The sequence below is a fragment of the Scyliorhinus torazame genome, chromosome 3 (assembly GCF_047496885.1).
Source record: "Scyliorhinus torazame isolate Kashiwa2021f chromosome 3, sScyTor2.1, whole genome shotgun sequence".
Taxonomy (NCBI): domain Eukaryota; kingdom Metazoa; phylum Chordata; class Chondrichthyes; order Carcharhiniformes; family Scyliorhinidae; genus Scyliorhinus; species Scyliorhinus torazame.
In genome coordinates, this window is record NC_092709.1 from 47,944,727 (window position 1) to 47,957,603 (window position 12,877).

The 12,877-nt window shown below is 47.2% G+C and overlaps 1 protein-coding gene across 8 annotated transcripts in view; it reads right to left on the reverse strand.

Annotated features, from left to right (window-relative positions):
• Positions 1 to 12,877, reverse strand: part of inpp4b (inositol polyphosphate-4-phosphatase type II B) — a 1,315,761-nt gene that overhangs the window by 206,153 nt on the left and 1,096,731 nt on the right. For all 8 annotated transcript variants that reach the window (XM_072495637.1, XM_072495635.1, XM_072495634.1 and 5 more), the window contains one exon: positions 7,814 to 7,991. In XM_072495637.1, coding sequence (XP_072351738.1) covers positions 7,814 to 7,991 — 178 coding nt within the window. The remainder of the gene's footprint in view (positions 1 to 7,813; positions 7,992 to 12,877) is intronic.

The window sequence follows — 12,877 nt, forward strand, 5'->3', positions numbered from 1 at the left end:
TTCGGCCCATCGAGTCTGCATCGGCCCTTGGAAAGAGCACCCCACTTAAGCCCACACCTTCACCCTATCCCCATAACCCCACCTATCCCTTTTGGACACTAAGGGCAATTATCTTGGCCAATCCACTAACCTGCAGATCTTTGGACTGTGGGGGGAAACTGGAGCAGCCGGAGGAGACCCACGCAGACACTGGGAGATCGTTCAGACTCCGCACAGACAGGACAGTGACCCAAGCTGGGAATCAAACCTGGGACCCTGAAGCTGTGAAGCAACTGTGCTAACCATTGTGTTGCCATGCTCTTTGTGGAATCTTGCTGTGGCTAAAAAAATTTTTTTTTAAATAAATTTAGAGTACCCAATTCATTTTTCCCAATTAAGGGGCAATTTAGCGTGGCCAATCCACCGAGGCTGCACATCTTTGGGTTGTGGGGGCGAAACCCATGCAAACACAGGGAGAATGTGCAAACTCCGCACAGACAGTGACCCAGAGCCAGGATCAAACCTGGGACCTCGGAGCCGTGAGGCAACAGGGCTAACCCACTGCACCACCGTGCTGCCCTTGCTGTGGATAAAATTGGCAGCATTGTTTGCCTATGAGTTCAAAAGTAATTGTGTAGCACTTGGAACATCCTAAGGATATAAAATGCATCCTGATACATAGTGGCAATGTCATTGTGCTTATAATCCAGAGGCCCAAGCTAATATTTTGGGGCCATGGGTTCAAATATCAGCATGGCAGCAGGTGAAACTTGAATTGAATTAATCAATTGATTAATTCAAAAAACTGAATTACAATCTAGTCTGATAGTGCCATGAAACTATTATCGAATGAATATAAACCCACCCGATTCATTCATGTCCTTTGTCTTGTTTGGCCTACATGTGATTCAAGACATACAGTAATACAGGCATACAGCCTAGCATGCCACTCATTTCAAGGGTAATTAGGGATGGGGAACAAACGTTGGCCTCAACAGCAACACTCAGTTCCCATGAATGAATAAAATAAAAAAATAATCAACACTAACAACCTTGAAATGGTCTTAGTAGACTGTTCCCTTTTTGCCAACATTGCTTTTGTTGCTTTACGGGTCTATCGGTGGATTGTTTAATTCAAGCATTTTCAAAGTGGCGGTCGCGACCAGTGGGTGGTTCACGAGTGGGTGTCGGGAGGGTCGCGGAGCCGTCTGTCGCGGCGCTCCCGATCGCATGAATTTAGGTGTAACAACCGCAGCAGCCGGCTTTTAAAAATGCCGGCTACAAGCGGCTTTAAAAATGACTGCTGCGACTGGCTAAACAAATGCAGGCGCACTGCACATGCATGGAGCCCAGAGAGAAACACCTCCTCCTCCTGACATCAGCACGCTGACCCAGGAGAAGATTTTTTTAAAAATTCAATTCAGTCTTCCTGCATCCGTCTTGAATATACTCAATGGCTGAGCCTGCAGAACTCTCTTTGATAGTGAAGTTTAGAGATTAAAAACATTCACAATACTTTGAGTTAAGTAATTCCTCCTTCATCTGTCTAAAATCGCTGCATTGTAATTTGCAGACTATATCCCCAGACTGTAAACCACCCATCTCAGGAAAACTCACATTCTGCATCTGCTTTGTAGAGTCCTGAAAGAATAATGCCTGTTTCAATTAGGTCATTTCTCATTCTTCACTATGCTAGGCTATAGAATATAAGCCCAGGCTCACCTCCCGCATTAAAAGCAAGAGAAAATGGCAGGTCGCGAAGGTTGACAGGCATGGGTCGCGAACGTCGGCTGGGCGTGGGGCCGAAGGATGGCCGGTTGGTAAAAATGGGTCCCGGGCAAAACGTTTAAAAAACACTGGTTTGATTACCCACCTCTTATCACATAGTAGGTCCTGTTCAATATGCACATGGTAGTTGTATGGTGTACACATATCCTGATTGCCATTTTGGTAAGGAACTGGTTGGATCGTGCACGGGGCATACCCTGACCAGTTTTACTGGCTATTTCAGATTATCCAAAAAAGCTTTAAATTACTTTTGTAAGGAGACCACATAATTAATTTATTTTGCTGCCTGCCTGTGTTCTCAGCTCATGACTACGCTCTTCATTTCACCTGCTTCCAGCTCTGAAACCTCTGAGCAATCTTAAATTGCACGGGCCTCAATCCAGCAACTTATTTTATACCCTTGTTCGGCACCCGCAACGTGCCAGTTCAATTTAGCTGAGGGCTGGGCCTCAAAAAGACAGCAGCAGCCTCAGTGAGCTACTTGCAAGTGAACGCACTGTTGGTAAAATTATCGATAACTGTACAGAAATTTTACATACGCTTTCATTGAGGGGAATAGCCACTCATTACTGCACATGCACTGAGAAATTGTTCTGCCTGTGTAATTAGCCGGATCATTTTTGTTTTGCATAACTGGGAGATGATGGCATGTGTGTGCGCCTGCTGACTACGTGGCATCAGCCTGTGCCACCCTCTACAGGACATTTTCACCTTCATCAGGATAACTAGGGAATAGGTATGAACCTTTTAAAAAAAATATTTCTTTATTCTCCTTCTTTTTCACATTTTCTCCCAAATTTACACCCACCAATAATTAACAATAATCAGGAATAAACAATAATAAGTAACAAATATGTCAATCCCCATTTTGATAACAATAATCCCATCCTCCCACCAAACCCCAAACATTAGTCCGCATGTTCACATAAACAAATGACAAAAAGGAATCAGAAATCACCCATGGCCACCATTAACACCCACCGTCCCCCTCCCCCAGCAACCCTCACCCCCACCCCCCCCAACTAATGTTCAATGTTATCCAGTTTTTGAAAGTGCATAATGAATAATCCACAGTAGCATTGTGGATAGCACAATTGCTTCACAGCTCCAGGGTCCCAGGTTCGATTCCGGCCTGGGTCACTGTCTGTGCGGAGTCTGCACATCCTCCCCGTGTGTGCGTGGGTTTCCTCCGGGTGCTCCGGTTTCGTCCTACCAAAGATGTGCAGGTTAGGTGGATTGGCCATGATAAATTGCCCTTAGTGTCCAAAACTGCCCTTAGTGTTGGGTGGGGTTACTGGGTTATGGGGATAGGGTGGAGGTGTTGACCTTGGGTAGGGTGCTCTTTCCAAGAGCCGGTGCAGACTCGATGGGCCGAATGGCCTACTTCAGCCCTGTAAATTCTATGATAATCTATGAAAAAAGGACTTGGACCGGCTAGGAGAGTGGGCAAAGAAGTGGCAGATGGAATACAATGTGAAAAAGTGTGAGGTTATGCACTTTGGACGGAGAAATGGAGGCATAGACTATTTTCTAAATGGGCAGATGCTTAGGAAATCAGAAGCACCAACGGACTTGGGAGTCCTTGTTCATGATTCTCTTAAGGTTAACGTGCAAGTTAAGTCGGCAGTTATGAAGGCAAATGCAATGTTTCCTCCGGGTGCTCCGGTTTCCTCCCACAGTCCAAAGATGTGCAGGTTAGGTGGATTGGCCATGATAAATTGCTTAGTGTCCAAGATTGCTCTTAGTGTTGGGTGGGGTTACTGGGTTGTGGGGATAGGGTGGAGGTGTTGACCTTGGGTAGGGTGCTCTTTCCAAGAGCCGGTGCAGACTCGATGGCCCAATGGCCTCCTTCTGCACTGTAAATTCTATGAATAGTCTATGAATAATGCCCATGAATTGTAGAACCCCTCCACCCTTCCTCTCAGTTCAAACTTAACCTTCTCAAGAGTCAAGAATTCCAACAGATCCCCCCACCACGCCAGGGCACTGGGTGGAGAGGCTGCTCTCCAACCCATCAGGATCCGCCTTCGGGTGAACAACGAGGCGAAGGCTACAACATCTGCCTCCGCACCCGTTTCCAACCCTGGCTGGTCCGACACCCCGAATATGGCCTCCTGGGGGCCCGGGTCTAGTTTAACGTGCACCACGTTAGAAATTATTGTAAAAACCTCCTTCCAGTAATCCTCCCCCGCAATGTTCAAACACATCTTCTACTCCTTCAAAGAATCGGCTCATCCTCGCCCTCGTGAGGTGTGCTCTGTATACCACCTTCAGCTGTATCAGCCCCAACCTCGCGCACGAGGTGGAGGCATTCACTCTACGGAGCACCTCACACCAGAACCCCTCCTCCATATCCTCTCCCAACTCTTCCTCCCACTTTGCTTTGATCCCTTCCAGCGGTGCCTTCTCCTCCTCCAAAATAGCTCCGTAGACCGCTGACACTGCCCCCTTCTCCAGTCCCCCTGTCGACAGCAACTCCTCCAGCAATGTGGAGGTCGGCTCCTCCGGGAAGTTCTGTATCTCCTTTCTGGCAAAATCTCGAACCTGCATGTATCTAAACATTTCCCCCTGCTCCAGCCCATACTTCGCTTCCAGCTCCTTCAATCCTGCAAACTGACCCCTAAGAAACAAATCCTTCAGTGTCTTAATCCCCTTCTCCTCCCATTTCCGAAAATTTCCATCCCACCTCCCTGGCTCAAATCTGTGGTTCCCCCGAATCGGCATTTCCCTTGACCCTGCCCCCAACCCGAAGTGTTGACGAAACTGCCTCCAAATTCTCAATGAAGCTATTATTACAGGATTCCCTGAGTACTTCCCCAGGCTATCGGGAGTGGCGCTGTTGCCAGTGCTTTCAATCCCGACCACCTGCACAAACTCTCCTCCATCCTCACCCACTAGGAATCAACCCCTCTGACCCAGCTCCGCACCTTCTCCACATTCGCAGCCAAGTAGTAATACATCAGGTTCGGAAGACCCAAACCCCCTGCCTGCCTTCCCCTCCGTAGTAGCACCTTCCTAACTCTGGCCACCTTCCCTCCCCATATGAACAACATAATCCTTCCCTCAATCTCTCTGAAAAAAGCCTTTGGTAGTAAAATCGGCAGGCATTGAAAATTAAACAGAAATCGTGGCAACACATTCATTTTAACCGCCTGTACCCGACCCGCCAGTGACAGAGGGAGGCCATCCCACCTTGCCAGATCAGCTTTCACTCTCCCCACCAAACTAGAAATGCTGTACCAGCGGAGCCCCCTCCCCCCCTCCCAGGCAACCTGCACCCCCAGGTACCTAAAGTGAGTCCCTGCCCTACGGAATGGCAGCCCCCCCACCCCTGCCCCCACACCCGGCCGAGATACCACAAAATACTCACTCTTGTCTAGATTCAGCTTGTGCCCCGAGAAAGACCCAAACACTCGAAGCAGCTGCAATATTCCCCCTATCGACACACACGTACAACAGCAAGTCATCGGCATATAAGGACACCCTATGCTCTATCCACCCCCCACCCCCCCGCACTATTCCTTTCCATACTCCCATTATGTTGGGAACATTTTGAAGAGAAGTGTTAAATGTTTTTACAACTTCAAACATCACTATTTGATGCTGTATTGTAATGCAGATGTGTTTTAAAGCAATGTTGGGAGCTGGGCTGTTGTGTTGGGGTACTGAGGTGGGCCTTCTAACTGGCTTGTCTCCGCACTCACATTCCTCATGTGCTCCAACACAGCTCGGAAAATGCACTGCAAACACAACTCCAGTGTGAAAAGACTAATATCATAGAAGGCTGTGGAGGCCAAGTCACTGAATGTATTCAAGAAAGAGATAGATCATTTAACAAAAGATTTTAATAGAATCAAGGGGTGTGGGAAGTGAGGTACCCTCAATAATGAGGCTTAGAGATTAAACTGTAAAGAAGGCTTTATTAGACTAATAACTATACTACAGCTAGAGACGAGAGCTGACTGCTACACAGACCATGAGGCAGCCCTTTATGTATGGCTCCCAGATGGGCGGAGCCAGAGGCAGAGTCCCCAGGGTTCCAAGCCCGGTCTTAAAGGGGACATCACCTTACATGATGATAAGGCAGTAACCGTTCATCACAGGAAGAAAGCAAGAATATGGCATTGAGATCGAGCATCAGCCATGATCATAGGGCTGAAGGGCCGAATGGCCTATTCCTGCTCCTAGTTTCTATGTTTACATCTCACGCAAAGTCACACGCGCTGGGTGTATATTTCGGAAGGCTCAAAAGTACGCAGGTCGGGTTTCCTGAGTCTATAGAAAAATCCGGCCCAAGCTCTCTTCAATAGTGGAAATAATCTTAGAGGATTTATCAACTTCAACATCAATAAAACAGATATTCCAGAGGTTTGCAAATCTCAAAAAGAACACATCTCTGTGGTGAACGAGACTAGGCAATCATCATGAGGGAGTAAATGAATGTTGAAGAAACCCTATTGCACTAAAATCAAACTAATGCAGTACACATAATTCAAGAGACAGGAGACATCAAACCAGGACAGCGACAAAATCATCAGCCTTTGCCGCTGGTTGATGAGAATGCTCTCATTAGCCTTTCTGGGCTAGTGAATGAAAAATGACAAGCAACGTTTCCAGTCTTCTTCACTTTCCAGCGTCCTTTCCACAAAACATTTGCTGTGCAAACTTTGTGAAAAAGACATAGACAGTCTGGGCTATGATGGCCCAGTAGTCAAACTGTCTATTGATTGTGATGTTCTGATGTGACTTGGATATTTGCGTCAGGTATCAAAAGGTCCATAAAAGAATAGCCCAGCATGAGATACTTCCTTGAAAAGAGAAGGAAAGACATTTTGAGATTTAAAAAAAGCATGCGATTTAAGCGATTATTACATCTTTACAATTCCTTCCAGCATATTTTTTAATTAAAAAAAGTTCTCATTTCATTCGAGAAGTACTTCTTTGTATATTTGACACAATGTAACTTTAAACAGAGTTAACTCTGTGTGCCACCAGAGTTAGATAGCTCAGAATTCCACACTGACGATCACCAAATACTCCTAGTGAGTTTAAAACAAAATCCTCATTTATATAACTGTATTTTCTCTGAAAACCTGCACGATATCTGAAGACAATGTAGACAAGGAGCTGGAGTTAGTTTTTCTGAAATCACCACCCCGGTGCAAAGTACAAAAATGACTCAAAGAATCTTTGAAATTGGGGATAAACATATGGGCCGGGATTCTCCGCTATCTGGCGGGGCGGGCTGTACCGGCGCCGAGGAGAGGCGTGAACCACTCCGGCGTCGGGCCGCCTGGAAGGTGCGGAATCCTCTGCACTTTCAGGGGCTAGGCCGGCGCCGGCGGGGTTGGCGCCACGCCAACTGGCGCCGAAGTGCCTCTGCTGGCTGGCATGAGTGGCGCATGCGCGGGAGCGCCAGCGTGTTCTGGCGCGATGCCAGCGCATGCGCAGGTCGGTTCTTCTCCGTGCCGGCCATGGCGGACCGTTACAGCGGCCGGCACGGAGGGAAAGAATGCCCCCACATCACAGGCCCGCCCGCAGATCGGTGGGCCCTGATCGTGGGCCAGGCGACCATGGCCCCCCCCCCCCCCCCGGGGCTAGATGCCCCCGCACTCCCCCGAGAACTCCGCAGGCCGCCCGCAGAGCCAGGTCCCGTCGGTAAGGACCTTGTTTGATTTACGCCGACGGCACTAGCCGAAAACGGGCGGCCACTCGGCCCATCGCAGAACGGAGAATCACCGGGGGGGGGGGGGCGCTGCCAACGGTCCCCGACTGGCGAGATGTGATTCCTGCCCCGCCGAAAACCAGCGCCGGAGAATCTGGCAGCTGGCGTTGGGGCGGGATTCACGCCGCTCCCAGGCGAATCTCTGGCCTGGCGGGGGTCGGAGAATCCCGCCCATTTTCTGTTTTCATCCCCGAACTCCCCTCAGCACAATACTCAACCAATTATTAGCTGCAGAAGTCGGAGCTAGGAAGCATTCTGGATAAGAACAATCAGTAACACAGAGCCAACAGTCTGTTTAAAGTTAATAGTCTGAATCCTTACTATTTCACTGAGCGTTTTCAATGAATCTTTGAGGTTGTCACTGGAGTGTTGCCTTGCTGCAGTAAGTAGTAGATCCGTGTTGGTCAACATGAGGGGTTGAAGCTTATAAATGTTGGTTATAACTTCTTTTGCTTTGGTCGTGTCTTCAGGTGAATAGTAAATATACTGGTACGCTGAGCTAGAAAAAAAACAAGCAAAAAAAATGGTGCATATCAATTCAAATCAAGATTATTAGAGCAACAGAATAGTAACAGTTTCACTAATAAGACCATAAGACATAGGAGCAGAATTAGGCCACTCGGCCCATCGAGTCTGCTCCGCCATTCAATCATGGCTGATATTTTTTTCATCCCCATTCTCCTGCCTTCTCCCCTTAAATCCTGATCCCCTTATTAATTAAGAACCTATCTATCTCTGTCTTAAAGACACTCAGTGATTTGGCCTACACAGCCTTTTGCGGCGAAGCGTTACACAGATTCACCACCCTCTGGCTGAAGAAATTCCTCATCTCTGTTTTAAAGGATTGTCCCTTTAGTCTGAGATTGTGTCCTCTGCTTCTAGTTTTTTCTACAAGTAGAAACATCCTCTCCACGCCCACTCTATCCAGGCCTCGCAGTATCCTGCAAGTTTAAATAAGGTCCCCCATCATCCTTCTAAACTCCAACGAGTACAGACCTAGAGTCCTCAACTGTTCCTCATACGACAAGCTCTTTATTCCAGGGATCATTCTTGTGAATCTCCTCTGGGCCCTTTCCAAGGCCAGCACATCCTTCCTTACATAAGGGTCCCAAAACTGCTGTCAATACTCCAAATGGGGTCTGACCAGGGCCTTATATAGCCTCAGAACTACATCCTTGATCTTGTATTCTAGCCCTCTCAACATGAATGCTAACATTGCATTTGCCTTCATAACTGCCGACTTAACTTGCACGTTAACCTTAAGAGAATCATGAACAAGGACTCCCAAGTCCGTTGGTGCTTCTGATTTCCTAAGCATCTGCCCATTTAGAAAATAGTCTATGCCTCCATTTCTCCGTCCAAAGTGCATAACCTCACACTTTTTCACATTGTATTCCATCTGCCACTTCTTTGCCCACTCTCCTAGCCGGTCCAAGTCCTTTTTTCATAGATTATCATAGAATTTACAGGGCTGAAGTAGGCCATTCGGCCCATCGAGTCTGCACCGGCTCTTGGAAAGAGCACCCTACCCAAGGTCAACACCTCCACCCTATCCCCATAACCCAGTAACCCCACCCAACACTAAGGGCAGTTTTGGACACTAAGGGCAATTTATCATGGCCAATCCACCTAACCTGCACATCTTTGGTAGGACGAAACCGGAGCACCCGGAGGAAACCCACGCACACACGGGGAGGATGTGCAGACTTCGCACAGACAGTGACCCAGCGGGGAATCGAACCTGGGACCTTGGAGCTGTGAAGCAATTGTGCTATCCACAATGCTACCGTGCTGCCCTTTTGCAGCCCGCTTGCTTCCTCAATACCACCTGTCCCTCTACAGATCTTTGCATCATCTGCAAACTAAGCAACAGTGCCTTTCGTTCCTTCTTCCAAATCATTAATGTATATTGTGAAAAGGTGTGGTCCCAGCGCCAACCCCTGAGGTACACCACTAGTCACCGGCTGCCATCCTGAAAAAGACTCCTTTATCCCCACTCTCTGCCTTCTGCCAGTCAGCCAATTCTCTATCCATGCCCTTAACACCATGGGCTCTTAACTTATTTAACAGTCTCCCATGCGGCACCTTGTCAAAGGCCTTCTGGGAATCTAAATAAATCACGTCCACTGGTTCTCCTTTGTCTAACTTCCTTGTTACTTCCTCAAAGAACAGATTTGTCAGACATGACCTCCCCTTGACGAAGCTATGCTGACTCAGTCCTATTTTACCATGCACTTCCAAGTACTCCGCGATCTCATCTTTAATAATTGGCTCTAAAATCTTACCAATGACCGAAGTCAGGCGAACCGGCCTATAATTTCCCATCTTCTGCCTCCTTCCCATCATAAACAACGGTGTTACATTATCCATTTTCCAGTCCTCTGGGACCATTCCTGCCTCCAGTGATTCCTGAAAGATCACCACCAATGCCTCCATAATCTCCTCAGCTATCTCTTTTAGAACCCTGGGGTGTAGTCCATCCGGTCCAGGTGATTTATCCACCTTGAGACCATTCAGTTTCCCCAGAACCTTCTCCTTAATGATGGTCACTGCATTCACCTCTACCCCCTGATTCTCCTGGAGCTCTGGGATCCCACTGGTGTCTTCCACCGTGAAGACTGATGTAAAGTAACTATTCAGTTCCTCTGCCATTTCTTTGTTTCCTATTATTACTCCTCCAGCCACATTTTCCAGTGGCCCAATGTCTATTTTTGCCTCTCTTACCTTTTATATATTGAAAAAAACTCTTCCTATCTTCCTTTATATTACTAGCTAGCTTGCACTCATATTTCGTCTTCTCCCTCCTTTTTGCTTTTTCAGTTGTCCTTTGCTCACTTTTAAAGGCTTCCCAATCCTCTGGCTTCCCACTAACCTTCACCACTTTGTATGCTTTTTCTTTTTCTTTTATGCTGTCCTTGATTTCCCTCGTCAGCCATGGATGCCTTGTCATCCCCTTAACATGTTTCCTCTTCCTTGGGATGAATTTCTGTTGTGCCTCCCTAATAACCCCCAAAAACTCCTGCCATTGCTGTTCCACTCTCTTCCCTGCGAGGCTTCTTTTCCAATCAACTCTGGCCAGCTCCTCCCTCATGTCTTTGTAGTTGCCTTTTGTTAATTGTAATACCGTTACGTCTGATTGCAGCTTCTCTCTCTCAAACTGCAGGGTAAATTCTATCATATTGTGGTCATTGCTCCCTAAGGGTGTCTTCAACTTAAGATCCATAATCAAGTCTGCCTCATTACACATCACCAAATCCAGAATTGCCTGTTCCCTAGAAGGCTCTGTCATAAGCTGCTCCAAAAAATCATCTCTTAAGACATTCCACAAATTCATTTTCTTGGGATCCACTACCAACCTGATGTTCCCAGTCCACCTGCATATTGAACTCCCCCAGGATTATTGTAATATTGCCTTTTTTACGGGCAGCAGGGTGGCGCAGTGGTTAGCATTGCTGACTAACAGCGCCGAGGTCCCAGGTTCGATCCCGGCTCTGGGTCACAGTCCGTGTGGAGTTTGCACATTCTCCCCGTGTTTGCGTGGGTTTCGCCCCCACAACCCAAAGATGTGCAGGGTAGGTGGATTGGCCACCCTAAATTGCCCCTTAATTGGAAAAATGAATTGGATACTCTATATTTGTATTTTTTTTTTAATTGCCTTTTTTACATGCCTTTTCTATCTCCTGATTTATTTTCTGTCCCACGTCCTGACTACTGCTAGGGGACCTGTACATAACGCTCATCAGGTTCTTTTTACCTTTGCGATTCCTCGACTCTACCCATAGAGATTCTATGCCTTCTGATCCTATATCGCTTCTTATTAACTTCATTCCTCACTAACAATGCAAACCCGCCTCCTTTGCCCATCTGCCTGTCCTTTCGATAGGACACATATCCGTGGATATTTAAATCCCAGCCCTGATCGATTCCCTTGCAGCCACGTCTCTGTGATGCCCACAACATCGTACCGGCCAATTTCAATGTGCGCAACAAGCTCATTTACCTTGTTCCGTATACTGCACGCATTTAATAGTGAACAAAATGTAACTTTTCAAAAAGTCACAACATGAATGACATAAAGTAGAAACAGGACTAGGTCATTTGGTCCCTTGGGTCTGGTCTACCAATGAATAAGATCACAGCCAATCTGAATGTGGGTGGGGGCATGGGGTGGCATGAGTTGACGTGATTGGGGTATGAGGATTGTGTGAGTGTGAGGCCTGAGGGCTTGAGGGATGTTTTTGGTTTTAAAGATTTTTCTACAGCTGGGATGAAGTCCCAGGGCACCAAGGTAAGTTTTTTAACCATCCTGCCTTGGCACCCGGTATCCCCCTGTGGCTGTCTCAGAACCCTTTCCGGGTGGGCCCTACTCCAAGTACCACCTGCAAACTTACTCCTCTGAACGAAAATCAGACACTTTTCCTTGAGACAGATTTGTGGAGTTGGGAATTTCCCGACTCTGAGATCCTGGCCCGGGAGCAAATATTCAGCTCATCCTCTTAACATCTACTCTGTCAAGCCCCTTTGGGATCTTATACCCAAGAACAGCTGTCATTCTTTTAAACTCCAATGAGTATAGGCCCAACCTGCTCCACCTTTCCTCAAAAGACAAACCTCACATCCCATGAATCAGGCCAGTGAACATTTATTGAACACCTTACTATGCAAGTGTGTCCCCCTTCTTAAGTAAGGAGACCAAACCTGGACACAGTATTCCATTTGTGGTCTCATCAATGTCCTTTACAGTTGTAGCAAGACTCCACTACTTTTATACACCATGCCCCTCTGCAATAAAGACCAACACTCCATTTGCCTTCCTAATTACTTGCTGTACCTGCATGCTGACTTTTTGTGATTCATGTACCAGGACACCCAGGTCCCTCTGGGCTGCAGCATTCTGCAGTCTCTTTCCATTAAATAGTATTCTGCTCGACTATTTTTCCTGCCAGTGGACAACTTCATATTTTTCCACTTTACACTGACAGCAAATGCCAAAGTCTAGGGGATTTGGGGTGGCTCACCTGTCCCTCCATGTGGGCTTGCCTTCGGCAGGACAGGAACATCCCGCTGGCAGGATGGGCCGGAAAATCTCACCCACTGTCTTCTCTTTTCTTAGCTCATGGGTTCGTAAAATCTACGTTCCATTCAGAAAGTGTATTTTATCCTTTACACCCGATTGATATCAACAAATGTGTTACAAACTGGCAAATTAGCCCAGATTCTGCAGTAAAAGTAACAGTGGGGGTAGCAGTGCTCAATTATTAAACCGCACAGTAACTCCTGACAACTGCGCAGAGAACATAGAATAGAGCATAGAATCCCTACAGTGCAGTATGAGGCCATTCAGCCCATCGCATCGACACCAGCCCCCTGAAAGAGCATCCTACC